At 43.4% G+C, this 25,960-nt stretch overlaps 1 protein-coding gene across 1 annotated transcript in view; it reads left to right on the forward strand.

Annotated features, from left to right (window-relative positions):
• The first annotated feature begins 6,061 nt into the window (after positions 1-6,061).
• PHLPP1 (PH domain and leucine rich repeat protein phosphatase 1) overlaps positions 6,062-25,960 on the forward strand; it is a 135,818-nt gene continuing 115,919 nt past the window's right edge. The window contains exon 1 of the mRNA XM_030265406.4: positions 6,062-7,555. Within this exon, the coding sequence (XP_030121266.4) occupies positions 6,202-7,555 (1,354 nt within the window). The 5' untranslated portion in view covers positions 6,062-6,201. The remainder of the gene's footprint in view (positions 7,556-25,960) is intronic.

Consider the following 25,960-nt stretch of genomic DNA (forward strand, 5'->3'; position numbering starts at 1 on the left):
TGAATACTGTACCTTGAGGAGTTGTAGAGCTCTGAAACAAAAAGGGCTTAAGACGCCATATGAGGAAGAAAGATAAAAAGAAATAATTACAAGGAAGGATTTATAAAGTTCTGGAAGAGAATCTTTTAGTGCATTAATATCTAACAGGCAGGAAAGCTCTTTTTCTTCTAGAAAGCAACAAACAAAACAAATAGTTTAAAATGGAAGAGTTGAAGAAACAGTAAGAGGATTAGTGTATGGTGTTGCTGAGTCTACTGGCAATTACAAGGTCTGGCTTTGCAAATAGTATCAACAGAAATTAAATGCAAATTTTGTAAAATACTGGTTTAATTTTAACACAGTATTTAATGTAACACTAGAATGTATAACATAGACCTGTAATCAATCCAGATATAACAAAGCTGAAGTTCTTTTTCCTCAAGTTTGTTTCCTCTGCGCGTGGCTTTTAGCTGTACAGTTAACTCATGATCAGCTGCTCATTGCCTTGAACTGCAGTAGAGGTGCTGCTGTTTCCTCTCTCTCTTCATTTGATAGAAGCAAGAAGTTTGTGCTGCAGAAGAAATTCCAAAATTTGTTAAGGAAGCTGCACTTCCGGACTGTTTAACTGCAATGCTAACAGAGCCCAGCCTGTGCATGTCACAACGGGAAACATTTGTGTAATCAAAGGATCTCCACACAACGCCGCTGCCGCTGGCTCAGGAAAACCCCGCCTAGCTGAAAGCAATACAGGTTAGCTCTACAAGAGACTGAAATTCAAGCGGCCAAGTACTGCAAGTGAGAATCACTGTCACTTGAACAACCTCACAGCTGTATTCTGCACTCGCCCAGAGGGAGCTGGGACAGGACTCCAGCTTACCAAGAAGGAAGTTTCACAGCCTGGTACTTCACTTTCAGAACATGGGGACCTGACATGTGTCTATCACCTTTAGAGGAGCCTAATGTGCAGCCAAGAAGGTTCTTGCCTCTTTTCTCCTCTCTATGTATTATGAAAATATTTATACTTACTCTAATTTGTAATGCACTTTGAAGTGCACTGCTGAAGAACATGTAGTAGTGTTGATATTACTTGTATGGAAGTGGTTTTGGAACCAGAAACACAGATCAAACCTTGCTGAAAATTATTTAGGGAGCTGTAGGTACAAATAACCTCCCGGGTCATAAGAATCCAGTGTTACTGAATATTTAAACAAAAGGGCAACTCTAAGATCACTTACAGCCTCTAACTTTTATTTCAAGCATTGAGTAATGCAAACTCCCCTGTTCAAGAATAGTTCTTAATCATATCCTTGATATAAGAACACTTTAAAAAGTAAACATTTCTCTAAATAAGCACCATCTTAAATGCTTTACTACACTGAAAGCCTTACATACCAAGATGAACACAACTGCTATGGAACATACACACACTATTGTGCTCATGTTCACAGCTGGAAATTTCAGTTCCTTGTTATTTGTATATACAATTTGTACCTATAGCTGTGGCAACTGCAAATATGATTGAGGGGCACAAGTGCACACCTAGTATTTTGAAAAATGAAATTAATAAAAATAATGATAAAATATTATTTTGAGAACAGTTTCCATATGACAACATTCAATTTCTCTTTAGAAAAAAGGTTATTCTTACTACATTCTTTAATTTGAAATAGTCCCTTTGCTTATCCATCTCCTGGTCTCTGAATTACACATACAGTGGCAAATGTCTTTTGTTTCAGCATTTTGACATTGAAATAAGTCTCTTGCTTTGTTATCTGTACAAAAACAGGCTACTAAAGAAGAGAGCTGAGTAAGCTCCCTAACACTTTTCAGGGTTGAAGGACATTAAATTCTTTCTTTCTAAGCTCTCTTTCCACCTTCACTTGTTAACTGGAATCACTAAAGTGATTCACACCTTTTTGAAACACAGTTGAACATTTAGCAGCATCATTGAAGATGACTTATGGCAGAGAAAGTATAAATATAATCTTTCCCACACTAGCATTTCTCAGCACTCAGCTTTTGATCCAGAACTGACTTGTCAGTCAATTTTTCTGTAGTCAAGGACTGGGGATTAAGCCATTCCTATTTAATGATGACATATTGTTTTGCAATGATATCTTTGAAAACAAAACTGAAACTCGGTATTCACTGTGTATTTGACTTAACTAAAAACAAACCCTTTGAATATAGATCATGGTAAAACTGAGTCTACAAAAGCTGCATACTATCCCACTGCAGAAGACATTTCTGAAAAATCAGACAGAACAAATAAGACATCATTGAATTGTCTGGCAAAATATTAACTGTAGCTAAACCAAGATGTTACCAGAAATGAAGGGGTATAATGCTAACAAAGAACCGAACCAGCAGCAATATAGGCTGGACCTTGTCCTTTTTTCTGTATTCATAATGAAAGAGTAAGGAAAACCACAGACATCAGCTGATGCCCATAATCTGTCCCTTCCCTTGCAGAAATATCTAATAACAGCACAGTGTATCCCTGAGGGCTTTAAATGAATCTGTGCGGATTGGGGAAGGCAGATTTCAGAAGAGGCTGAGCAAGAATTAACACACTCCAAGCACCTCTGCAGTTACTCAGTCAGCTCCAGGAATGTGTATGCAGTCTGATGCCTCCTGCTGTAGCTGTAGCAGCTGCCAGCACAAACGTAGACAGTGAAGATCACAACAGCTCCAGCCTCTGTGAGGATTTCAGATAAGGTCTGGTAACTCTGGATGTAACACTGTGCTCAAAAGTCTTCTTGTGGTTTCAAGACCTTCCAGCATTTTCCTGCACTTATGTGTGAGAGTGTATAATTCATAATTATTAATAATTGTAAAATTCAGTATAAAAAGTGTTGGTATGGAGTAATTTCTAGCAATCTCAGATAAATTACTTTTTATTCCCTCATTTTTTGTTGCCAGCTCCTCTAATCAGAATACTCCTCCTCAAGATCATCTGAGTCCAGTCAGAAAACTGCAGACTGCAAACCACCCTGTTTCATTTTACCTGTCTCCCAAACAGCTGTCATCAATCCAACTTTGGGAAAGGGAAATGTGTATTTCACCCTTCCACTTCCTCCTGTCAAACATCAATTTCCCAAACTCCATTCCCATGTCTGAGAACACCAGTTAATCCCTATCAAAATTCAAAATTTCAGGAGAGTTTAAGAGTATATATGAGATACCGAGAAATGGAAAATAGCAGAGCTTTCTTATAAGTGGAGAGTTCAATTTACATATGAAATTTAGAGATTTCAAGCACACTTCCCTGCACAATGCAAAAATAATCAGGCTGGGTACTGCTAACATTTGGAGGTGCTATGCCACTACAGCTACTGCACCTTCATATTCAACAAAGTATGAAAATTGACCACACGCTCCTTTTTCTTCTCACAGCTCAACTCAGGGCTCATAGGATGCCAGGAGCTCATTGCAAACTTCTGCTCCTGAACAAATTTCATGGGGCAGAGATAAATCCAACAACTTCCCCACTCCCTCTGGACTTTAGTACAGCTACTTTGTTTTTTAATTGCATAAACCATTCATGAGTAGGGCTGCTGGCAGTGGTGAGTTGCCAGAGCTGCTGGCAAGAGGGAGAGCGAGGTCAGCTCAGTCCCCAGCCACTTCTCTGAGTTGTATCGCAGATGGCAGCTGCTCCGTGTGGACTCCTGGAGAAAATCCAGAGCCGGGGCCATACCAGTCCAACCCATGGAGGATCTGCTCCAGAGCTGTCCAAATGACCTTAACTGTGTGTTCCTACACTGTGGGATTTATCTCCTCAGAGGACACAACAAGAGTGTGTTTATGTCTACCCAAGAGAGAAAACAAAGCCTGCCAGGGAATACTGTTGCTGCTTCTAAGCACCTCGGGGTAGAGGCTCTGGAGCTAAAAAAACCCAAAAAACCCACAGCTATTTGAGTCAAAGGGCAGTGCAAAGCTGGCATATGAGCAAATGTGCATAGGCTACCCAAGTGTAAAATTCAGGCTGAAAATTGGAAGGAATGTCCCAACAGGGAGGACCAGGATGACCCTGGGACAGTCTTCAGTTAGGGCAGAGGACAAATCAGCTGAGCTCAGTTCAAACTGATGTTCAGCTTGTTTATCTGCTGTGTTAGGGGGACCTCACTAACATGTAGGATGTGGCATCTCCAGCCACAAGGGACAAAACTGGAAGCCCCACGAGATATCTCTTTGGTTCTGTGCTCTGGACTTTTTCTGTGTGTGGATGAACATTCAGGTATTTGAGCACTTCGAGAAAGGCAGATCTCTCCTGCCCCTCCTAGCAAAGAAGAGAAGGGCTGGAAACTGTTTGCTAGAAACATCTCAAGTACCATCATTAACAATAATGTCCCTAGAGCTTGCTGTCTCCTACTGAGTGTGTGTGTCTTTTTGTGTGTGTGTGTTTGCACGTTGAACATTTCTCTCACACATTTAAATATGGGGGACCTGGTGTAACCTCTGTGAAGTAGACGGCACAAGGGTGGTGGAAAGCATCAGAAATAAATCAGAATACAACAAACAGCCAGAACCAGAGCTCATCTGCTCAGTTCTGACCTTTGCCACTGTCAGAGGAAGCTTTGGGTACCAGTTTAAGTCTTTAATGGCCAAGTGCTGCTATCATCTTCTGTCAGTTTGTGCTCTTGAATTCCAAAGAAGATTTTCAGATTGTTCTGTTCAGAATGTGGGTGGTTTTCACACACAGTAAACTCAGCTTTGTTATTAAAAAAACTTTAAAAAGGCAGCTACATGGTTGCATTGTAAGTTCTTTGCTGTGCCCTGTTTCATCTGCTTCTGTGTGGCATGAACACAGTAACGTGGAACTGTGGATAAATGTTTTATTAGGAAAAGTAAACCTTAATTTTATTATGGTTGTGGTTTATTTTGGGGTTCATATATTACACATGTGCACTAAAAAGACGACCAGCTAAAAATAATGTTTCGCTAAGAGTTTCTCTCTGGATTCTTAGTGATGATTTATCTCCCCTAATATTGACATAACTGGTCAATTGCCCGGAACTCCCAATTTATTGCAGTCTATTGCGTTTTTCATGAGTATCTGGCACGATGCTTTGCTGTGATTTTACAAAATGTTTTAAAAAGGAGATATCTCAGGCAGTTACAGCCCCATCCAGCCGGCATTACTCAGCTAAAACATCTTCACGACCGTAAGAGATTTCTCTGAATTCCACATTATGGTGTCCTTGCAGTATAAAAACTCACATGTTTACATTGCTAATCGAATGCATCAGATTTGCCTTTTCAGTAATTTGTTTTAAATCATGGGACATGTTTTTTGAAAAAAATGTTTCTATTTAATTGCTACTTCTCAGCGATCTTCTACAAGTAGGCATCTTAGGTAAGTTTGGTCCCTGAAATACAGTGACAGGCTAAAGGTACTGAAACCTTCTCTGTGCCTATTCACAAAACAGCTCTTCTTGCGGTATGCGCGCGTATATACACATACATGTTTCCACCCACATTTCCAAGTCCCTCTCCATCTTGGATCTGGAAACACCATCTCCCTCCTCAGAGGGGAAGGCTGCCAGGGCTCGGAGCTGGGGTGCTGCGCCGAGGCAGCCAGCGGGGAGAACGCCTCAGGCTGGGCAGAGCGCGGCGAGCGCGGTCAGCGGACCCGCCAGACCCTCCGACCGGACCTAGGGAACACGAACACGGAGCGCGGGACAAAGTGCTGGAATAATTTTAACGCGGATTCAGCCCCTCGCCGTGAGGGAGCTCCGGCCTCCCGCCCGCGCTCCCGCCCGGAGCCTGCGCGGCCCCGGGGCCGGCGGGAGCCGCGGGGCTGCCGGGACTTGCGGCCGCCGCGGGACTACAGCTCCCAGCGGCCCCCGCGCGCCGCCCGGGCCGGCTGGGAGTCACGCTGTGTTTATGGGCGAGGCCCCGCCCCGCCGCGCGAGCGGTGGCGTCACCCTCGCGAGCCTCCTTCGCTCCCCGTGGGCTGGTTAATATTCATGAGCGGCGCGCGCGCGGGGAGCGGCGGACGGCGGCGGGATCGCTCGCTGCTCGCCTGCCTGCCCCCCTCCTTAATGGCGCTGGCGACAGCCGGGCAGCGGAACTGAGCCAGGCACCGGCGGAATGCTTCCCGCGGCTGCTACGTAATCCCCCCCACCCCCGGGACGCGGCGCCGCGCTCCGTTCGGCCCCCCCGCGCCGCGCCGAGCGGCGCTCCCAGCAGGGCGGCGGCGGCATCCCCGGCCCCGCGGCGATGGAGCCCGCGCAGCAGCGAGCGGCAGAAGCCCCGGCGGCGGGAAGCGGGCGGGGGGAGCCGGAGAGCGGCTCCCCGGGCAGGAGGAGTCAGGCGGACAGCGGCGCGGAGCCGTCGGGCGGTGGCGGGCAGCTGGACGGCAAAGCAGCCGGCGGCCCGCGGCGGAGGCGAGGGGGAGCCGGCGGCTTCGCTCCTCCCGCGGCACTGGCGGCCAGCGGGACTCCGGCGGCCCCCGGCGGGGCCGGCAGCGCTAACTCCCTGCTCCTGCGGCGGGGGAGGTTGAAGAGGAACCTCTCCGCCGCCTCCCCCTCTGCCGGCGGCGCCCCGGCCCCCTCGCTGGGCACCCGCAGCTTGGACAGGAAGGCGCTGCTGCTGCTGAAGCCGCCCCGGCAGCTGCAGCCCCTGCAGCCCCCGGAGCGGGACTGGGTGCGGCGGGACCTGCAGCGGGGCTGCGTCCACGTCTACGAGCGGCACATGAACTGCTACCTGCGCCCGGTGCTCTGCACCCTGGAGACCACGGCGGCCGAGGTGGCCGCCCGGCTGCAGCAGCTCGGCCACCGGGGCGGCAGCAGCGTGGTGCGAGTGCTGGGCAAGGCGGGCGCGCCGCCGCCGCCGCAACCCCCGCCCGAGCCGCCGGCGGGCCCCGCCGAGGCGCCGCCCGAGCCCGCGGCCGAGGGGCTGCGGCCGCAGCCGGCCGAGAAGCCCAGGAGCCGGCGGGGGACGCGGAGCGGGCTGTCCGGAGGAGGCTGCGGGGAAGCGGCGCGGCCCGACCGCCTGCCGCTGTGCAGCGGCGCCGAGGAGAGCGACTTGGCCGGCGGCCGGCCGAGCCCGGCGCCCTCCGACTTTAGCCCCGGGGCGCCGCCGGCCGAACTGTACCTTGCCGGGCCGCCGCTTTCCTGCCCCTCCCTGCTGGGGGAGCTGGGGCCGACAGGCTCCGACACCGAGAGCTTCAGCCCCAGCGCCGAGAGCGTCTCCGACCGGCTGGACCCCTACAGCAGCGGCGGCGGCGGTGGCTCGTCCTCTTCGGACGAGCTGGAGGTGGAGCCGGCGCCCCCCGACGGGGTGGAAGAAGCAGGTGCGGAGCCGGGCCGGGGCCCCCCCTGCCCGGGGGAGCTGCCCCCGGGGCGGGCAGTGGGGGTGCCGGCGGGCGCGGCCGGCGGGCGGGAGCAGCCAGCGGGGCCGCCCGCCCTGTATGTACAGCTGCACGGGGAGACCAGCCGGCGGCTGGAGGCCCACGAGAAGCCGCTGCAGATCCAGAACGACTACCTCTCCCAGCTGGGCTTCCGGGACCTGTGGCGGGTGCAGGAGGAGGGCATGGACTCGGAGACCGGCTGCCTCATCCGCTTCTACGCCGGTGAGCGGGGCCGGGGGGCGAGCGTGGGGAAGGGGCGGGAGCCGCGCCCACCGCCCCAGCTGTTGGCGCGGCGGGCGCCGGGGTGAGCGGAGGGCGTGCGGGCGGCTCCTCCGCCGGGCCATCCCCTGTCACGGGGAAGGTGGCCCGGGGCCATCCCCTGTCACGGGGAAGGTGGCCCGGGGCCGTCCCCTGTCACGGGGAAGGCGGCCCGCGGGTGTCTCCGCGCCGCGCCTGGGAGGGGCCGTGCCGGGAGGTCCCCGGCGGCGGCGGGAAGCGCTGCCCCGAGCCGGCCGCCGGGAAAAGCCGCGGTGTCAGCGGCGCTCAGGCTGCTCCAGTGCTGTGCCCGGGGCAGCCTCCCCTTCCTTCAGGGCTTCGGTAATGGAGGTCGCGCTGATGTTGTTTTCCCGTTCCTAGCAGCGGCACTGGGCGTTCGAGGTTAAATCAGCCTTGATCTACTACTGCTTTCCCTAGTGACGAGGAATTGCATCGGTGCCGCTGCCGGGCACGGGAGGTCGAAGGTTCGTTCCAAATGTTTGCGGGATGCCGGCAGCTGGCTCACGGTTTAGTGGAGCTGTGTGCTCGCTCCGGGGAACACCCAGCCCGCCCCATCGCGGAGCCGAGGGCACGGCCGGCTCGCTCCCAAGAGGGAAGCCCCGCAGTTCTTGCTCCTGAAATAGGTTACCGCGGTGCATTCCTGCAAACAAAATCCTGCGCTTGGCTTTTTGCGTTGTTGGCATCATTTTTTCCCGTTAGAGTGATGGGACTTCACTGAGAGACTGAGGGCAGCAAGCGAGAGAAGTAGGGAAGCACAGGTCGCGGTCTTTGGAAGCAGGGTGGTCAAAACCTTTGTAATGAAAACGGAGAAGCTTCGTAATGCAGCATTGCTGCTACAACATACAATACAGAATTTGGAGAATGTTGGGTGGAAAAGTTAGCTCCCACGTTGTCATTATGCAACCTTCTGCAGTTTTAGGGAGGTTTAAAAATACCTTGTGTGTCAGTTGAGTTGGTTTGTGTCAAAGATTTACTGTAATCTCAGAACTTCTTGGATTTTACCTATCCTATACATCTCCTCAAAAAGAAAACATTCTTTGATGTCCAAGTATGCATTCAGATACCTTGTAAGTTTTCCTGTGAAACAGGTAGATGTGATATCCCGAGATGAGGTCATGCTAGCAAAGTAGCACATGCCATCCATCCCCTTGCTGGTTTGGCTGAGCAGAATGGTCCTTCAATGAACCGTGAGAATTCAGTGCTTTAACTCTGAAAGATACAGAGATTCTTTTCTCGAGTGAATTCCACTGAATGTCAAATGGAGTTGGTAATGGTGGTGTGGGAAGGAGAACAGTAAGCTGGATAAGTGCCCTTTTTTATTCAGAAGAGAATGTGGGAGTGGTGGCAAGTGGTCAATTCAGTTTTTCTTCAGATTTTTCTGATTGTACAATGACCCTGGCATAAGTAGTATTTGTTAAAGGAATTGACAGAAATAGGTTAGATGCATTTGGGTTAGAAAGTAGCTTTCTTACTTTTTTTTTTTCAGATCATGATTGTGGTCTTTTGTGTTTCTTTGCCTGCTCTTGAGGATGGAAGTCAGCAGGTGATGCTTAGAGGGTTTGCTTCCTTTATTTCCAGTCCCACCCCACCATTAAATGGGGATGCACACGCGTGTTTTAAATTGGGACAGCTGTGTGCCTCCTTTTCTAACAGGATGTGTTCTAAAGGAAACGCAATCAGGAAACATAGTGAAGTCTTACACACAGTTAAACCTGTTTACATGTAGTTTTAATGCATTAAGTGATTAATTATACATGCTAAATGAGGATGTTCCAACTTTGTTTTATTTCAGTGTCTCAACTTGACTGCTAGTGTAGCTTGTACATTTTAGACTTCCTTGTACAAAACTACTGGATAGAAGGATATTTCTGTGAGCATACATAGGATTAAATTAATGCAAATTTCTTATGCAAGTTCATATGCTAACAAGTATGCCTCTGTACTTCAAAAGTGCAGCGTTTTTTGAAATCCTTATCTCTTTGAGGGGATCTGTGATCAACATCTAAAACACCTGTGATCAGGTGCTTGTAACAGAAAGGTTGCAGCATCTAATGTACCAGGCTAGCCAAAAAACAGCTAAGAAAATATTACTGACACGTAATTATACTGATTTTATGTAACTGTCTTGGCAAGTTATCTCTGCTTCCTTATTTTATACAAACACAACCCAAAGATGAAAGAGAGGGAAGGAGAGACACTTAAAAAGAATACACACCAAATTACACTGGAAAGGGGAGCGATTTTTTTTGGCCTCAAAGTTAAGTGTTTTGCTTTGGAGAAATACCTTTTTAATAAATGATCCTCTAGCATCATACCCTAAGGAAAGCTTTAAAACAGTGATTTCCTGTTTGCCTAGGACTTTGTTGATTTAAGTGGCCTGGCTTGTCCCAGTGGATAGAGAACCACTAGCATCTCTGTGCCTGTAATTTCCTGCAAGCTATCTCTGTAGGATTTGGCAATACTTGTCTTTAGCTGATGTGAAATTATACAAACCTAGGGTGGATTTATTGCATTGCTTCTAAAAGGAATTCTTTCACCTAATCCCTCTGGAGTAGGGAGAGGAGAAGAGAGCAAAGTGATGACTTTGTTTTTTTTTTATATCTGAGGAGAGACAGTTTTAAGACTGGAAGATGACTATATTGAAACTTGCCATTACAAATTCCACATAAGACAATATAGCAAATAGTTTTAGTGATTGCTGTAGGCTGGTAATTTCTCCTGTTGTGGGATCTGGAAAACACAGATTAAAAAATTATTGGTAGGAGAATTGCAGAGAATCAGATTTTTCTGCTGTGACAAAACAGTTTTCTTAATAAATAGCATTCCACAAATATTCTGTAAATGAAATACCAGATCTTTTAAAAACCCTCAAAACCAAAACCGGGCACTAAGAAGGTAAAAGTGCTTCCTGTACATTGCCTTGGTTTGTTTCAGCCTGTGGTTAGCGCATGTTTATTCTGGTGTCTCCTCTCATTTTCTTCCTTAAGAGTATGAATGTGGTAGATTTTGTCAGTGTCTTGACTCTTAAGCATTAAACAATAACACCACTGCTAATACAAAATCCCTTACAGCTTTAAGGGGCTGATCCTACTTCCTGTAACATCAATTTGAGCAAAACCGGGCATTAGTGATTTGTCAGGCATGTCAATTTTTCTCTCTGTTGAAATCTATCTTAAGAAAAGGTTATGTCCTCAAAGTTTGAAATACATAATCTCTATTTAAAAGGACGTGGTTAAATAGCTTTCTGTTGAGATACTGTGTGACTGAGTTATGGAGTTGTGTAAGAATCCATAGTGGAATTACAGTCATGATATTGTTGCTGGTAGACCAATTAGGTCAGACATGTTAAACTATTCCTAAAACCTCAAGAGTGGCTATGATCCAGAAGACTTCTTGCAAGTAAGTTATAATATTCCATATTGCTTTGTAAAAATAATTGTTGCAGTGGCCTTGATATCCTGATAATTTGCATGTAGAAGGAAAAACAGACTAATACAACAATCTCATTAAAAGCTGCAAAACTGCTTATTGTTTTAGATCAAAAATAAGCATGGGATTATATGCAGTGCTGTGTTCTGGAGCTTCTGCATGGCAAGAAGTGTGAGTAATATGATCCTGGTCTTGGAGACTGGTTCAGTACAATGGATGTTTGAGGCTTTTTTGTTTTAGTGCTGAAAGGTTATGTTGTTTCCGATTCTGGCACTTGGCCACCATTAAATTCTCTGCCCCCTGATGAAACATGGGGCTTCTGCACCTGCCTGTGTCATCAAATCTATCACTTTTTCAGTAGGTGACTGTCTATAGGCAGAATACTAAGAAATGCCAGATGTAATTAAGGGTGTTAATTTTGGATTTGGCTGTCAGATGTTATTTGGGAAGAGATCCTTTTGGCTCACGTGACCTTTTAGAAAGCTGTGAAGAAAAACGAATCTAGCTTGGTCTTGAAGTATAAGTGATGTTGTTTTGTCAAGTAAAGAAAAAGGGAGGAGAAGATTTTGTGTCAGGATCAGTTGCAGTGCTCTGAGCAATTGCATTTGCTTGCCTTAAAGAAAAATACACTTTGTAGTTGGGGTCATACTAAGACTTCCAGCTATATGGATGGAAACACAGTTTTAGATGCTTAGTTTAGAAGGTGCCAGATGCCAGGCAGTGCAGAACTTTGTGGAATGTATTGAATTGCTGGTTGCTGTTTGTGCTACTTGGTGAATAACTTAGTTCAGCTATTTAATATGTTGATAAACTCGATTTAAGGTGACTAAGTGCCATTATGGGAGGGAACATGCCAGAGACACTCTTTTTATTACTGAGTGTGGGAGAGCAGCTGTGCCCTAAAGAGCTGCTTTTGGAGCACTTGACATCGTTCTGACATCTCATATCTTTAACATGAAAGGAATTAGTTCACATTAATGTGAATGGATATCTTTTTGCAGGTGTGATTGGACAGGAGAGGTCTCTGTGAACTTGTCTGAAACCGAAAGGAAAAACAACCTCTGCCTAGGGCTGCTATTATCCTGAATTTTTTTTTTTTTCTTCCTAACATGCCTCGGACGAACATTCTTTACCTTGTGACCATTTACGTGTTGGCATCTCTTCATCTCTTGCAGAGAGAAGTAATACCTAAAATTTTCCCCTTTGGGAAACTCACTTTTCAGCTACAGAGGAGTTTAAATCTGGGCTTGGTCCGTGTCGGTCCCAAGGTAATGACATTTGCAGTCCTCTGCAGGAGAGTTGGTTGCGTTGCTTTTGGCTATTTCCACCTGTTCGCTGCATAGCCCTTGCTTATCTTCTGTTAGAATGGGGTTTTTCTGAGGTAGGCAGCGTTCCTTCAGGGGGGCTCTCGGGCTCCTAGCAGGAGGAACCATGCAGATAATGCTGGAATGCTGGTGCAGCCGGCTGAGCTTTGGTATGTGACAGCTGTTAAGTACAATGGTCTTTGCAACTTTTAAATTCTGTTGTACTCCTGGCTAGCATCCATAAGTTAAGTATGTGTTAAGTACCGACACGGGAGATTTTAGTGTGATGTACATAGCAGTTACTATATATACTGAATATGTAGTACCTAATTTGGTACATCCAGGAGCTGAATTTCTTCACTGCTGCAGCACAGAATATGGCATTCTTTTTCCTTTCTTTCCTCTTAATGTATTTTGATACTGTCCCTCTTGTAGTTTTTACCAATTATTCCCCCCTCTTTTTTTTTTAATGATATAAACATCTTCTTGATGATGGAATTTCTGATATACCTAAGAGCCCTTCTCTAATTAAAGCATCCATCTGTTCTATTAGCACACTGACAGACTGCTATGCATCTAAAGCCCTACATGGTTCTTGGGAAGGTACTACTTAATATTATGAAAAAAAGGATTAATTTGTTTCAGTGTTAGCAATTGGTGTGTGCTTGTTAACTATCAAAACCTACTTTAATAGTTAAAAAAAAATCTCTTTATAAAACCATATAAAGAGATACTTATTTGTTATTTAAGTGGTTCTGTAGAGAACAGGCATGTGTAAGATAACCTCTCTGAGCAAGTCAATTTGAAAAATATATGCATGCAGAATTCCATAGAATAGAAATATAGAGATGGAAGTCCTGGAGACTGCTACTTCTTATACTCAGCTTTCTAATTTGGAGGGAACCTGTGTTTCACATGCTTACAGCTTCATTTCCCTCTTCATTTAAGGGGTGATAATTTCAAATAACTATTTAAGGTATTAGTTTATTAATTTAGGGGGAGGAAAAGAAAAAGAAACTGAAGACTAACCATCTATTTGCCTTGGACAGAAGCAAAGATAGTTTGACTTAGTCTGCAGTGTTTCATTATTTCACTGCTTGTGGAATGGGGCACACTGGAGTTTTAGTTCAGATCAAAGTGCTCATGTACTTGTTTTCAGCTTCCCTGGAGTCAGTTTCATTGCTGAATTTTAGAACTTTTGCTCAAATGAGGATTTGCCCTCTGGGAAGCTGTTTTTTTGGAGTAGCTCTGTAATAAGTGTATTCTTTAAACCAGAGCACTGAATGCTGTAGTTACCTTTGAGGGTATTTTGGTAAAATATTTTGTGTGTGTGTATTCAAATGGAATAGATTTTGATGCTTTAAGTTTGTGTGGGGAAACTTAACCCAAGTAGAAAGAGTGGGGGTGTGGTGTACCAACCTATCTTAATGTTTGTAAACTTCACTGTCTTGGCCATGCATTTCCATCTTAGTTTTTACTTCTCTGAGATGTTTAGGACAAATGCAACGGACCTTCATAAACAACTAAAAAGTTTTAAACTCATTGAAAAATTAATGTTTCTTAACGTTTTCTATATTTGTCTCTAAGATAGGCATTCTGAAACACTAAGACCTTCACAGGATATTTAAGAAACATCACAGGAGAGCAATAGACCTCATTAAAAAAACCCCAATGATATCTTTCTTATGAAAATCATCTGAGAGATTGGAAAGCTGTTAAAATTACAAATGCATGGTAGTGTCAGTGTTGTGTATAGATTTGAGGTAGTTAAGGTCTATAAAGTTTATGGCAGAAAATTTCTGTGAAAATTCTAGATTTTTGAGTTTTGTGCTTCATTCCAAAGTGCTAAGATTTATTCTCTGTGTAACTTTTGTCCTTAAATAGCTTTTCTGAACAGTTGAAATAGCTGTATTATTATTGAATAACAGCTATTGAATTAGCTGTTATTCAATAACAGTTGAATTAGCTATTTTGTGAGAATAATTAGTATGTTTTTCACTAGAAAATAACCTGTATTCATTGTAGATTAGTTATTTTTTTTGATTAGTCTGGCATTTATCCACCGTGGTATCCTAACATAGATACCACTTCCTAAAAATAACTCGTGGCAAATTTGAACTGAACATTTTCCCACTGATTGCTGTTACATACTGAAGTCACCTTAGGTATCTGAGAATTTTAAACTTAAGTATTGTTATTTATGATATATTTCATATGACTCTTTGTCTACTTTTTATCATATGTTGCTGTATGATAAACTGTGAATGTAAAGAAAAAACATTACTTGCTGTTTGGAATGCAGCAGCTGTTCTATCATCACAGAGGGATGTATGTGGGTTTTAAATGAATAACAATACTGCATTTTGCTGAAATTCTAGTCAGGATTTCAGGTTGGCAAAATGAATGGTAGAACTGGTTTTCTGTGGTGTCAGTGCTGGCAAAACCACTGTGGTGGTTTTTTTTTTTTTTTTATGGAAGGCACTGTCAGTAATCGCCCTTTGGGTTCTCTCTTGTCTGTTATTCACCATGGATGTGGTCACCAAAGCCCTCTGTACTCCCTGCCACTGTCACATAAAATCATTTAGTTATGTAAGTACATAGTCCAAGTTCTTTATGCCAGTTGTCCCAACCAGGATTCCTTTGCTTCCCTGATTAGCTAGCTAGCTAGTCCTGATGTTGGGGTCTGATGGCTGAGACTTTCTGCTCCCATGAATGGGGTTAAATATGTGAAAGAATGGGAATGGTACATAATCTCTTGGGGATTTTGTACCCCCCCCCCCCCTTCCTGCTCCATTTCCCCATTATTTAGGGGGCAAAAATTGCTTTTTGGAGGACATTGCATTTAAAAATGACAACTGTAAAATCAGGAAGAAAGACCTCCTGGAGTGAAGTCATTTAATTTCACAACACAGCATACTGTTCTTTGAAGCTTTTTCTGTCGATAGAGAAGTAAAATTTCTTCCAGCTGGCTTTGACTTATTTGGAGGGATGCTGAAAATACTCATTGCTTAACTAACTGTGTGTTCCTCGATTTGACAGCTAAGAATAACTATTTACATATTGATGCAAAATACTGAGTTTCAGGGAATTTTTCTCTCCAGTTTTATCTAGGTTAGTTCTTGGTAGAAGGAAAATGAAAATTGTGTAAGTGGGCAAGATTTTTAGAGTTTAACTCGAGGTATTTTTGTGGGGCAGAGGTAAATTTGTTCCTCTGCAGGGTATTAATTGTTCCTGGTCTTGTGTGGTGGCAACAGGCGTCTTCAACTTTACTAGGCTCTGGATTATAGTCATAATTCTCAAAAGCCCGTAATAACTACTTGAACCGGTTCTTCTCATCTTCCAGCACTCCAAATGCCAGTGCCAGCTTATTTAAATAAAGACAAAACAATGGGTCTTGGTCCAGGGGGTAATGAGGAGCTGGAATGCCTTTGAAGTTCAGGACCCTGGGCTGTAGGTGTAATTTACATAACCTAATTATGTAATCTGAATGCAATTTCTCTTCCTGTTTGTTTGATTTATGAAGCTTTGTGTCCAAAGAGAAAGAGATAGTCAGACCTGTAATTAAGATAAGTAGCAGACCACTCTTTTTCTGAATGTGTGCTCTGGGGAGGAGAGAATGTAGATGCAGCATTAAGGGTAGAACAAAACCTGTGATTCAGGCACCTTCAGTTGATGAAAATAATCCTGTCTCTTTTCCTTTGAAAAAGCTGCATGCTTCTTTGAAGAGTAACTATGCCTAGTTCAAACTTATTTGCTCGACTATAAATGGTACAGAAAAGTTTGTAAGTCCTTACCAGCAGCAATTTTGCTTTTATATACATCATGGAGGGGCTCTATCTAAGCAGCTCTCATCAGTTTTAGAACTGCCTTGAAAATTTTAAGTATCTAAGTGGACAGTGAGTTTTCTGATCAGAATTATGTACAGTGCCATTTTGTTGCTCTCATTCAATCACTTGCTTTGTCTTACTGCCAGAACCTCTCTAACATTTTTCTTACAGCAGATAGTAAGTAGGAGCACTGCATTTGTGTTTAGAGTCCTAGAAGCAGCAAAACTAACTATGTGTGCAATCTACTCACTTATTAGATGATTGGTCAGCTGAACCAGTGACTCCTTATTGTGAGCTCTTTTATGATTATTGACTCAAATTCATAGAATTGCAGAGGTTGTAAAAGACCTCCAAAGTCATTGAATCCAACCTTTGATTGAACACCTCCATGCCAACTAAACACTAAGTGCCATGTCCTGTTGTTTATGGAACGCTTCCAGGGATAGTGACTTCACCTTTCTGGGCGGGCTATTCCAATCCCTGACCATCCTTTCAGTGAAGAAATTCTTCCCGATTCCAACTTGAGTCTCACCCGGTGCAGCTTGAGGCCATTTCCTCTTGTCCTGTCACTTGTTGCCTGGAAGAGAGACCACCATCCACCTGGCTACACCCTCCTTTCAGGCAGTTTTAGAGGGTGATACTTCCACACTGAGCTTTCTTTTCTTCCAGCCTTAACACCTCCAGCTCCCTCAGGTGCTTCTCATCAGACTTGTGCGGCAGACCCCTCACCAGCTCTGTTGCTTGTCTCTGGACCTGCTTCAGCTCCTCAATGTCCCTCTTGCTGTGAGGGGCCCAGAACTGGACACAGGATTCAAGGTGCAACCTCACCAGTACTGTGTACAGGGAGACAATCCCTGCCCTGCTCCTGCTGGCCACACTATAGCTGATACAGGCCAGGATGCCTGGGCATACACTGGCTCATGTTCAGCTGCTGTCAACCAGCACCTGCAGGTCCTTTTCCAGCTGGCAGCTTTCCAACCTGTGCCCACAGCCTGCATGGGGTTGTTGTGACTGAAGTGTAGGACTAGTAAGTGATGGAGGAAGGTATTTTTCTTTGTTCTGTGTTACTTCGTGGGACAGACAAACCTCTAGGGGACATCAGTGAGCAATCATTTTATTTATGAAACTTTTTAGGTTGTGTCAGGCATAATTACTGTGTGTCACTGTTGACTTTCTGCATCTAAGTCTGTCTGCTTTCATGCTATGAAGCTTGTCTGATGAAATAAAGATGTTAATGACAAAGTGTTAAGAATGAAGTGGTGGAACATCTGCAAGATGGATAGCATGTCTGATGAACTGAAGTTGACAGTCTAGGAGAGCTTGGTTTCTTCTGGTACCAGTACCACAAACACTAAAGCATGATAGTTTGCAGGTTGCAAACAGGACATGTCTCAAAGAGAAGTTAATCATATATGTATGGGAGATGCAATTTAACATTTCAGAAATACAAACAGAAGTTTGTTCAAAGCTGCACAGTAGGTAATTATACAAAATTATTCCTGTCTTGTTAGAAGCATGGTTATGTGGATTAAAAATAGATTATTTAGAAGTAGACCTGAGTTTATATCCTTTCAGAGCAAGCAGTTAACATTTTTGTCTTGGGTGTCCTAGCTAATAAAAAAAAACACTGACTGGAAAAAATTGAAATGTCCATGCTCTGGGAAGTTGATGGAATGTGTCTTATTTTAAAATTTTATTTTAAAATATTTTTCCTTTTTGTTTGCTTGTTCTGTTTTTGTTTTTTTGGGTGAGGTGGGTGTGTTTGTTTGATGGCATTAAAAACATGTTCCTTCTCTGTATAAATTAACCTATAGTCTGTATATTCCTGGTGAATAAACAGGTTAATGTGGTACTATTAGTAGTCTGTATTTTAGACTGTCAAATACAGAAAGTGCTTCCATTTCAGGACTTCCAGAACACTGGTATCATCTGTATAAGCATATTCATCCCTGCTAAGATTAGACTATAGCACTGAGAACTGCTCGGTGTGTGTCTCTTTAATCTCCTTAATCAAATGACAATGTTAATTCTTGCTAATGCGAGAAGAGTACATTAAATTATTTTACTTATTTTGCTTTACGGGTTACATATTGGATGTGTCTCTTGTAAGAAAAATGCTTCAGAATGCTTCTTTTCTGAATCTTTATGATAAAAGAACCTAGTTTATTTTAAAACTTGCAGCTTCTTGTAATTGAAATCTAGAATGAAAATATATTGATCAGTATCACTAGATACTGTAGTACAGAGATTAAGACATCCTGTAGCCTGCAGGGGACTAGGCCGTATTGTTCTGTGAGTGTCTGAGTAAGTGTTTCTCTGGATAACATGGTCTGCTGGAACCTGAGGTATATTTGATGTTTAATTTGCAGCATGGGGTGGGATGTGATCCTTTGTGCAGTGCTCTACTGGAGTGTGAGCAGTTTCAGCACCTTTGTGGAAATGGGGAATGCAGATTTGTCACCTTAGTTGTGAACAGCACTGTCTTGAGAGTGTCAGCAGATTGCAAAGCAGAGATCAATTGTAGATCTTTTCAGCCTAGAACAGGCAGCTAGATGCTTCTCCCCACTTTTGCCTTATTTTTTTCCTTCTTTTTTCCTACTTGTCTTTTTTGCAGTGCTTTTATTTTTCTTTTTCTGTTATTCCTTTTTGTCTTTTTTTTTCTCCCCACCTTCTTTTCTGTTTTACTTTTTTTTTTCTTCTCCTTTTTTTACTGGAAGTTTTTGGACATTCTTGGCTGCATTTACCAACTCAGCCATTTTGTACGTTTTGAGTCTTCTTATTGAAGATTTTAAAGGGTTTCTTTTCAATACGCATATATCAGCAGGCCTCTTTATATGTTCCTTATTCTCCTGTGCTTGGATCTCTAAGACTGTGTATCAAACAGTTCCACTGCATTATTTGTGGAGAAGAGCATTTTTTCTAGCATGGCTAACACAGGGCTGCAAAAATAAGTGAGTAAAATTCTCTCCAGAGAGTCACAGCACGTGGCTGTAACAAATTGCTGTCTGTATGTGCCAACAATGTAGGATCAGGCAACAGTGTAGTCAAAAATGATAAAAAGAACAGAGCCTTAAAGCAATTTAAGGTGTACTGTACCTTCATATTACAGGAATAAGCATTTGAAAAGTTTTTAGGTGTATTTTTTTTTTTGTTTCAATAAAAAACTCCTGTGTCACTTGTCCTGTTCTTCATCCAGCAGAGCATCTCTAGCAAATTAGTGTTTTAAAAGGCAAGGGTTGTGGCTTGGGTTGTCTGTTACAAGAATTTGTGAACTGATTATGAAATAAAGGAAAAAAAATCTGATTTTGCATAGTAAGAATTATGGCTGATGGTAGAAGAGTTCATGCTGTTATAGCCTTTGAACCTAGAGTTGGATGTACTGATTCTTTAGCATTAGACTGACATGTAAACAGTCGTATTACATGCAGCACATCCTTAAAGCTTCTGCTTTTTTAGGAATATGTACAGCAGACATGGAGGAGATTTAGCATTTGGCACTGCTCTCATGTTTGCTGTCACCAGCTAAGCTAGGCATGATCAGCTAGACAAGGTAAATAAAACATGCAGTTAACAATTATTGTCCTTTCTAAATTGTGAATGAAAGTGCTGCTAGGAGTGTTGTACAGGGAAAGTCTAGTCTTCTTTCATAAACTTGAAAAAGGTAGGATTCCTAGTAGGCAGGGATCTCAGTGTTCAGACTTCTGTCCAGAAGAGGATTGCATGCCAACCATATGAATTTCTATGGGGCAAATGCCAGATTCTGCACCTGGAATGTGGGAACCCTGGATGCACACCCTACCTGGGGAATGAGAAGTTGAAAAGAAACCTCACAGAGATCTGGGGATCCTGGTCGATGACAAGTAGAATATGAGTCAGCAGTGTGCCTTTGCAGCCAAAAGGGCTTAACAACATCCTGAGGTGTGTCAGGCACATCACCACCATCCAGCTGAGGGAGGGATTGGCCTGCTCTGCTCTGCACTGGTGCAGCCTCACCTTGAATATTTTGTGCAGTTTTGGGCACCGCAGTATAAGAAATATTACAATCCATTGAAAAGAATTCAAAAGATGGTGAAGCATCTAGAGGGGAACCTTAGGAGGAGCAGCTGAGATCAACTTAGTTTGTTCAGCCTGGAGAAGAGGAGACTGAGGGGGAAACCTCATTGCAGCCTACAGCTTCCTCCCAAGGAGAAGTTGAAAGGCAGGGACTGATCTCCTCTGTGGCGACCAGTGACAAGACCCAAGGGAATGTCATGAAGCTGTGTCAGGGGAGGTTTAGGCTGGATGTTAGGAAACCACTAGAATGTGGTTGGACACTCGAACAGGCTCCCTGGAGAAGTGGTCATGGCACCAGGCCTGCCTGCTCAGGAAGTGTTTGGACAACGTTTTCAGAGACATGATGTGATTCTTGGGGCTGTTGTGTGCTGGGTCAGGAGTTGGACTTCAGTGACCCTTGTGGGTCCCTTACAACTCAGAATATTCTATAATTCTGTATGTCCTTGTCCCTGGTGAAACAAGAACAACTGTAATTTTTGTAGAGGTGAGCTGTTCTTGCATCTCTGTGTTTTTGTGATATTCTTAACTATGTTGCAATTGGAGTTGTGGAATTGCCTTTCCACAAGTGGTATTATTCTGTTACTGTGTGCGTAGGTAATCCTTAATTAGAGATGGTATTTAACATGCTCTTCAGTAGCTTCCTTGGCAATTGTACCTTGGCACTATGGATTTCTGGTTGCACTGGTCTTTCTCTTCACATTTTCTTCGCATTTTTCACATTCAGGTTTTACTTTAGCTTGTATCCACTAATTTTCATGTACAGCAGTTGAAAATCCTTTGGACTGTTCTCTGTAGATGTGACTATTCTGCTGCAAAATACATAGTTGTCTGAAGATGGTTGGAGACTAATGTCTAACTTTTATACTTAATGTAGATGTCCATACTAAAACCAATGCTGTGGCCTAAAGTCTTTATATCAACTTTTTATTTTTATAATCCCACCAACCTTTTTGTAGCAGAAATGTCTGACTGTAACGATGTCTTCATCCATAGGGGAAATACCCTTACTTTCCTAATGAAATATTAGACAAACCTTGTCTTATCATTCATGCATAAACATCCTGTTCCATCTTTTTGGGCTCTCTTGTGCATTTACGTCTCCACACTGGAGTTACAGTTGTCCTTTTGGCAGCTGATGCTGAGGAGAATACAGCCCTGTGGGACTGTCTGCAGGCAGGCACACCTGGTGGTTTTGCTCTGGATGGGAATATTTGCTTCCCTTGGTGGTGAAAAGCATGGTGGTAGCTGGTTGCAGGTCTCATTAGGCTGTGCCAGCATGGCCACTGCCCTGAGCATTTCACTGTGATTTGATGAGATGTAGGGCTGTCGCCTTTCTGGCAAGGCATAAGGGTGAGGTGCTGCTGTCTCACGTGTACCAGCCTGGGTTCCCAGATCGCAAGCATGGCCAGCTGAACTGTAAAAATGAGTGCACGGTGCTCTGGGTCATTTTGGTCTTTCCTTCTGTGTACTATTCTTGCCCTATCCATTTTCCTGTGTGTATGTGAGGCTGTTGAGAGATTTGATGAACAACAGAGTCCTCAGTTAGAGGAAGCTGCTCTGACTTTGTTTCCTAATGACCTGTAAGGCAAATTGCTGAGTGCATTTGTTCCTTGGTGTTTATAAAGCGGGGGAAGGTGATATACATGATGGGGGAAGAAAGAGTTTTTGCGTCTTGCTGGTTACTGGTAGTTGTTGCTCTTATTAATGTGCATGCTTTGTTTTTTACTGAAGGCACTTGAAGTGAAAAAAGGGTTTGAATGCTGACGTGCGAGTTCATCCAGTTAACAGAGATAAATACAGTTGTAGCTTGCTTGCAAGCATCTCGAGTCTCATGGTGAGTGAAGAGCAAAGGTAAAAGCCCCATATGGTAGAGAAGCACGGCTTGTCTCAGGCTGGCTGGTGGGGACTCTTGCCTGCAGGTAGGGCAGTGCTCTGCAACTATCAGCAGCTCTGCTGGATCTGGCAGCAGTGTGGCAGTGACATCACCCTGAGGAGAGGGAGAAGGTTAGGCAGAGTCACTGGGGCTGCTTGTTCTGCGCAGGCACTTGGGGAAAGGGTTTCTTTCGTATGCTGTCTAATAGATTCAGCCTTTTATTTTATAATATAATTAAATAACCAAGCCTTTGTGAGGCTCCTGAATTCCTTTAATTTAGCGGCAGCACAGAAGCTGAATTCAGAGTATTCATGGGCCTGTACTATCTCCCTGACTACTTGCCAGGTCTATTCATGCTGTTCTGAGTGCAGGAAGTTCTCACATTCATTCAGGGTTGGGGGTTGGGGGTGGAAGGCTGTGTGGTTGGCTTTTTTTTTTTTTTTTTTTTTTTTTTTTTTTTTTTTGTAAGCAAGGGAAATGGTTATAAGGAAAATTCTTCAGCAATTCCCTGGGACCAATTTACCAACTGTTAATCTGTGAGTAAATAATGGGAACAGTTTATACACTTGGCAGCTCTTGAGAAAGAGCAAAGAATCATGAGAAGTTCACAGTCCACAGCCCCAAGATAGCTGAATCCTTTGGTATGTTTGGATTTGTCTGAACAGGGATAGATTAGTACTTTTTTGCTAGCACGTGTAATCTTAGATATTCTGAAGTGCTGAGTTTGGTGAGGAAAACTCTATGGTGGCATGTGGTAGCTGGCTACTTACATTTAACTTGCTCAAGTTAAAATAATTCTTTTTCTATTTGAGTTTTAATTCCCTAGCCAATATGTTTGTTGTCCATAGAATGTTGCTAATGGTCTCTCAAGGAGGAGATGAGGAAGTGTATTTGCTGCCTGGTGAGAAGAAGGCTGCTAACACTGGCTTTGCTTTGGTTGGGGAAGGGGAGAGAGAGGGGGGACAAGAAGGTGAAAGAAAACTGAGAAAACAATTACTAAATGAAAGCTACTAGTCAAAACTATCAAATGCTCTGCAAACTTAAGTACTCATTTCACTTCTCAGGAGCTGTCTCACATCGCTGATCTGTGGTATCTAATCTTTATAGCTAGATACCACAGTGATAGGCATTACTGACACGTGTAAAGGGCATTGGAAAAGGGAAAGTAGCATATTGGTGTGGGTTTTCTGCTGGTACAGCTGAGGCACTGAGGAAAGCACACAGCTCTTTAGGATGAGTATAGCAGGATTTGGGCAAGTTGCCATTTTCACCAAACAGATTTGGGGTGGTACAGATCCTCCTGGTATTTGCTTGTTAACAAGTCTCTGGATTGTCTGTTGCAAAATGGAGAGAGAAGTGCTTGACAGAACATTGGATACATGCTATTTGGTACCTGAATGGCAAGAAAGTCCATAGATAAAAAGCTTTTTATGTGGGCACGGTGGGCTACATCTAACATGTTTCATCTGGAAACTGAATTGGAGGTGGGGAACCCAAAGTTTGTGTCTAGCTCATAGCATGTGGCGAAGTACGTGTTTTTGTGCTGTGGTATAAAACCTGCAAGCCAATGTACCCTTAAAAATAATGTTTTAAACTTGGATTACCTTAAAGCTGAGTAATCACCTTTATAAGGTTCCACCTTTATTGGGGTCCTGGTATGTGTAGGACTTAAGCATTACCCTGGTGCGAGACTTAATTTGAAACTCTGATGTTTTTGTAGAACAGCTTCCTGTTCTCCTGAAAACTGCAGTATATTTTTGAGTTTCATTCTGTTCCTTTGTAGTTTCTATAAGGAAAAGCATTGTGCTTATTGCTCCATCAGTGAATATTTTGGCTGCTTTTGTCCTTTTCTCTTTCCGTGCTCTAGCTTGCAAGTTTTACAGATCAGTCTGAATTACTTTTCATGAGATTACAAGTCTTGTGAACTTTCCCATGGTATCATTGGTTCTGGATCATGGTCTGTTAGGAACATAAACATATAGATTATGGCACTGGTTACCACACGTGCAACTGAGAAAGTAGTGCCAAGTGTCTGGATTGTTCTAGGAAAAGCAAGGAAGCAATGAGTGAAAAATTGTTGCTGGTAGATAGCCTCTTCATATTGCTTTTTCCTCCCCAACTTTCAAACTTTGAGTTTTGAATTCTCTGTTCTATTATAAATACTGGTGCTGAATATCCATGGCAGCTTTCCTTTTAGAACAGCTTACCATTTTAAGCTCTAAAAGTACTGTGGCAGCTTTACTTTTTACAGATTTATATTAAAAACCTTCTGCTTGCCTGTATGTATAAAGTTGCACATTATGTGTAAGGTTTTAATCTCTTCAAAGTTAGAAGGTCACTACTTAAACTTACTTTGTGAACCTAATTTCATAACAAGACTAAAAAGTGCATGCAAGCACAGATTTGCTTCAAGGTTGGTTTTCTGGTATTTTTTCAACACCTTGTGAAAGTCTTCAGCAAAATGAAGATAAATAGCTTCAGCTATTCCACACATTCTTGAGTACTGGAGGAGGGGAGTGTGTCAGTGGAGGGGAGATTTACAAGTAAAACTCCTGTTGCCAGGCAGCCCAAGAAGTGCGTTGGCATCACTTGGAAATGAGTGCAAATTATGGGTTGCTGTTGAAGCAGAGTGGACAATGGAGATAAAAAGAGCATTAAGAGGAACTTGACTGTTTTGAAATTAGCTTGTTTCACCTTCCAGAATACAGGATATTAAAGTTAAGGTAACTATCTTTGAAAGTCTGACAGTACTGTAAGAGGAGGGCAGGGTTACACAGCAAGTGTAATTCCTATCTTTTCTTAATTATGATTGCATGTTCTGTTGAGTTGATGATTGCTGCTACAAAAAGGGGTGTTGGAACGTGTGCTTATGCTATTGCTCCTCCTAGCTGTTAGCATTGTGAGTAGATGAATACTCAAGAGCTGACTGATATATTGTCATGCTAAGTTTTTTTGTTTAGCTTCTGGCTTACATAAGCAAATCGAACACTTGCCACAAGATGCTTTATGCAACATACTGTCACCTGAAAGTACCTGTCTCCATAGGATTGTCTTGTTCCCTCTGCCTTTATGATCTGGTATTGGGGACCTATCACACGGGTAAACTAGGAGTCAAAGGCTTATTCCTGTGTGGACGTTTTACAGTCAAAGCTACTACTTGTGTGTCTCATTTCCCCACAGTCAGTGGTGTAGAATTTACTCTGTTGAAACATATACCTTTGTGTGTGTGTGTTTAGCAGAATGTTGTAAGATAGTAATTAATACTGTAGCCATCATGTGAATGGAAAATATTTTTGCAAACATGTCTATATATCTAGATACTTAAGAGGATAAAATTAGGCTTTGGAATTTCCCTCTGGTCCTGTTCAACTTAGCCACCACTTAGACATTTTATTATGGTGATAATAGTTATCTGTCATTGTTTCACTTTTAATGTCAACATCGTACTGTCTTTTGCAAGAGCATAACATGCAAACTAGTAGCAAACCTGGGTCAAATCAGGACAGTCAGATCGAAGTTATGTTGTTATGTTCTGTCACCTGGCAAACTTCTGTCCTTTCTTTCAGTTTCCTTGTGAGTTTTAAAACTGTTATAGTTACTGTGTAGCACCTTTCTTGAAAATATTTTAATATTTCTACTTTAAACCCTTGAAATTGGAAAATACAGTCATATATTCATTCACAGGTCTTCAGAGTTTGCATTTTATGATGACTGTAAAAGACTGATTTACTTGAGACCCAAAATTCCTCTTGGATTCTCATGTCCATACAAGATAAAACTGTATAATCTTACTGAAGCAACAGTTCCATGTTCTTCTTCTGGCTCACATATTTTTGTGATGAAAAAACTGTGAAGACAACTCTAG

Source organism: Taeniopygia guttata, chromosome 2, assembly GCF_048771995.1.
Source record: "Taeniopygia guttata chromosome 2, bTaeGut7.mat, whole genome shotgun sequence".
Taxonomy (NCBI): Eukaryota; Metazoa; Chordata; class Aves; order Passeriformes; family Estrildidae; genus Taeniopygia; species Taeniopygia guttata.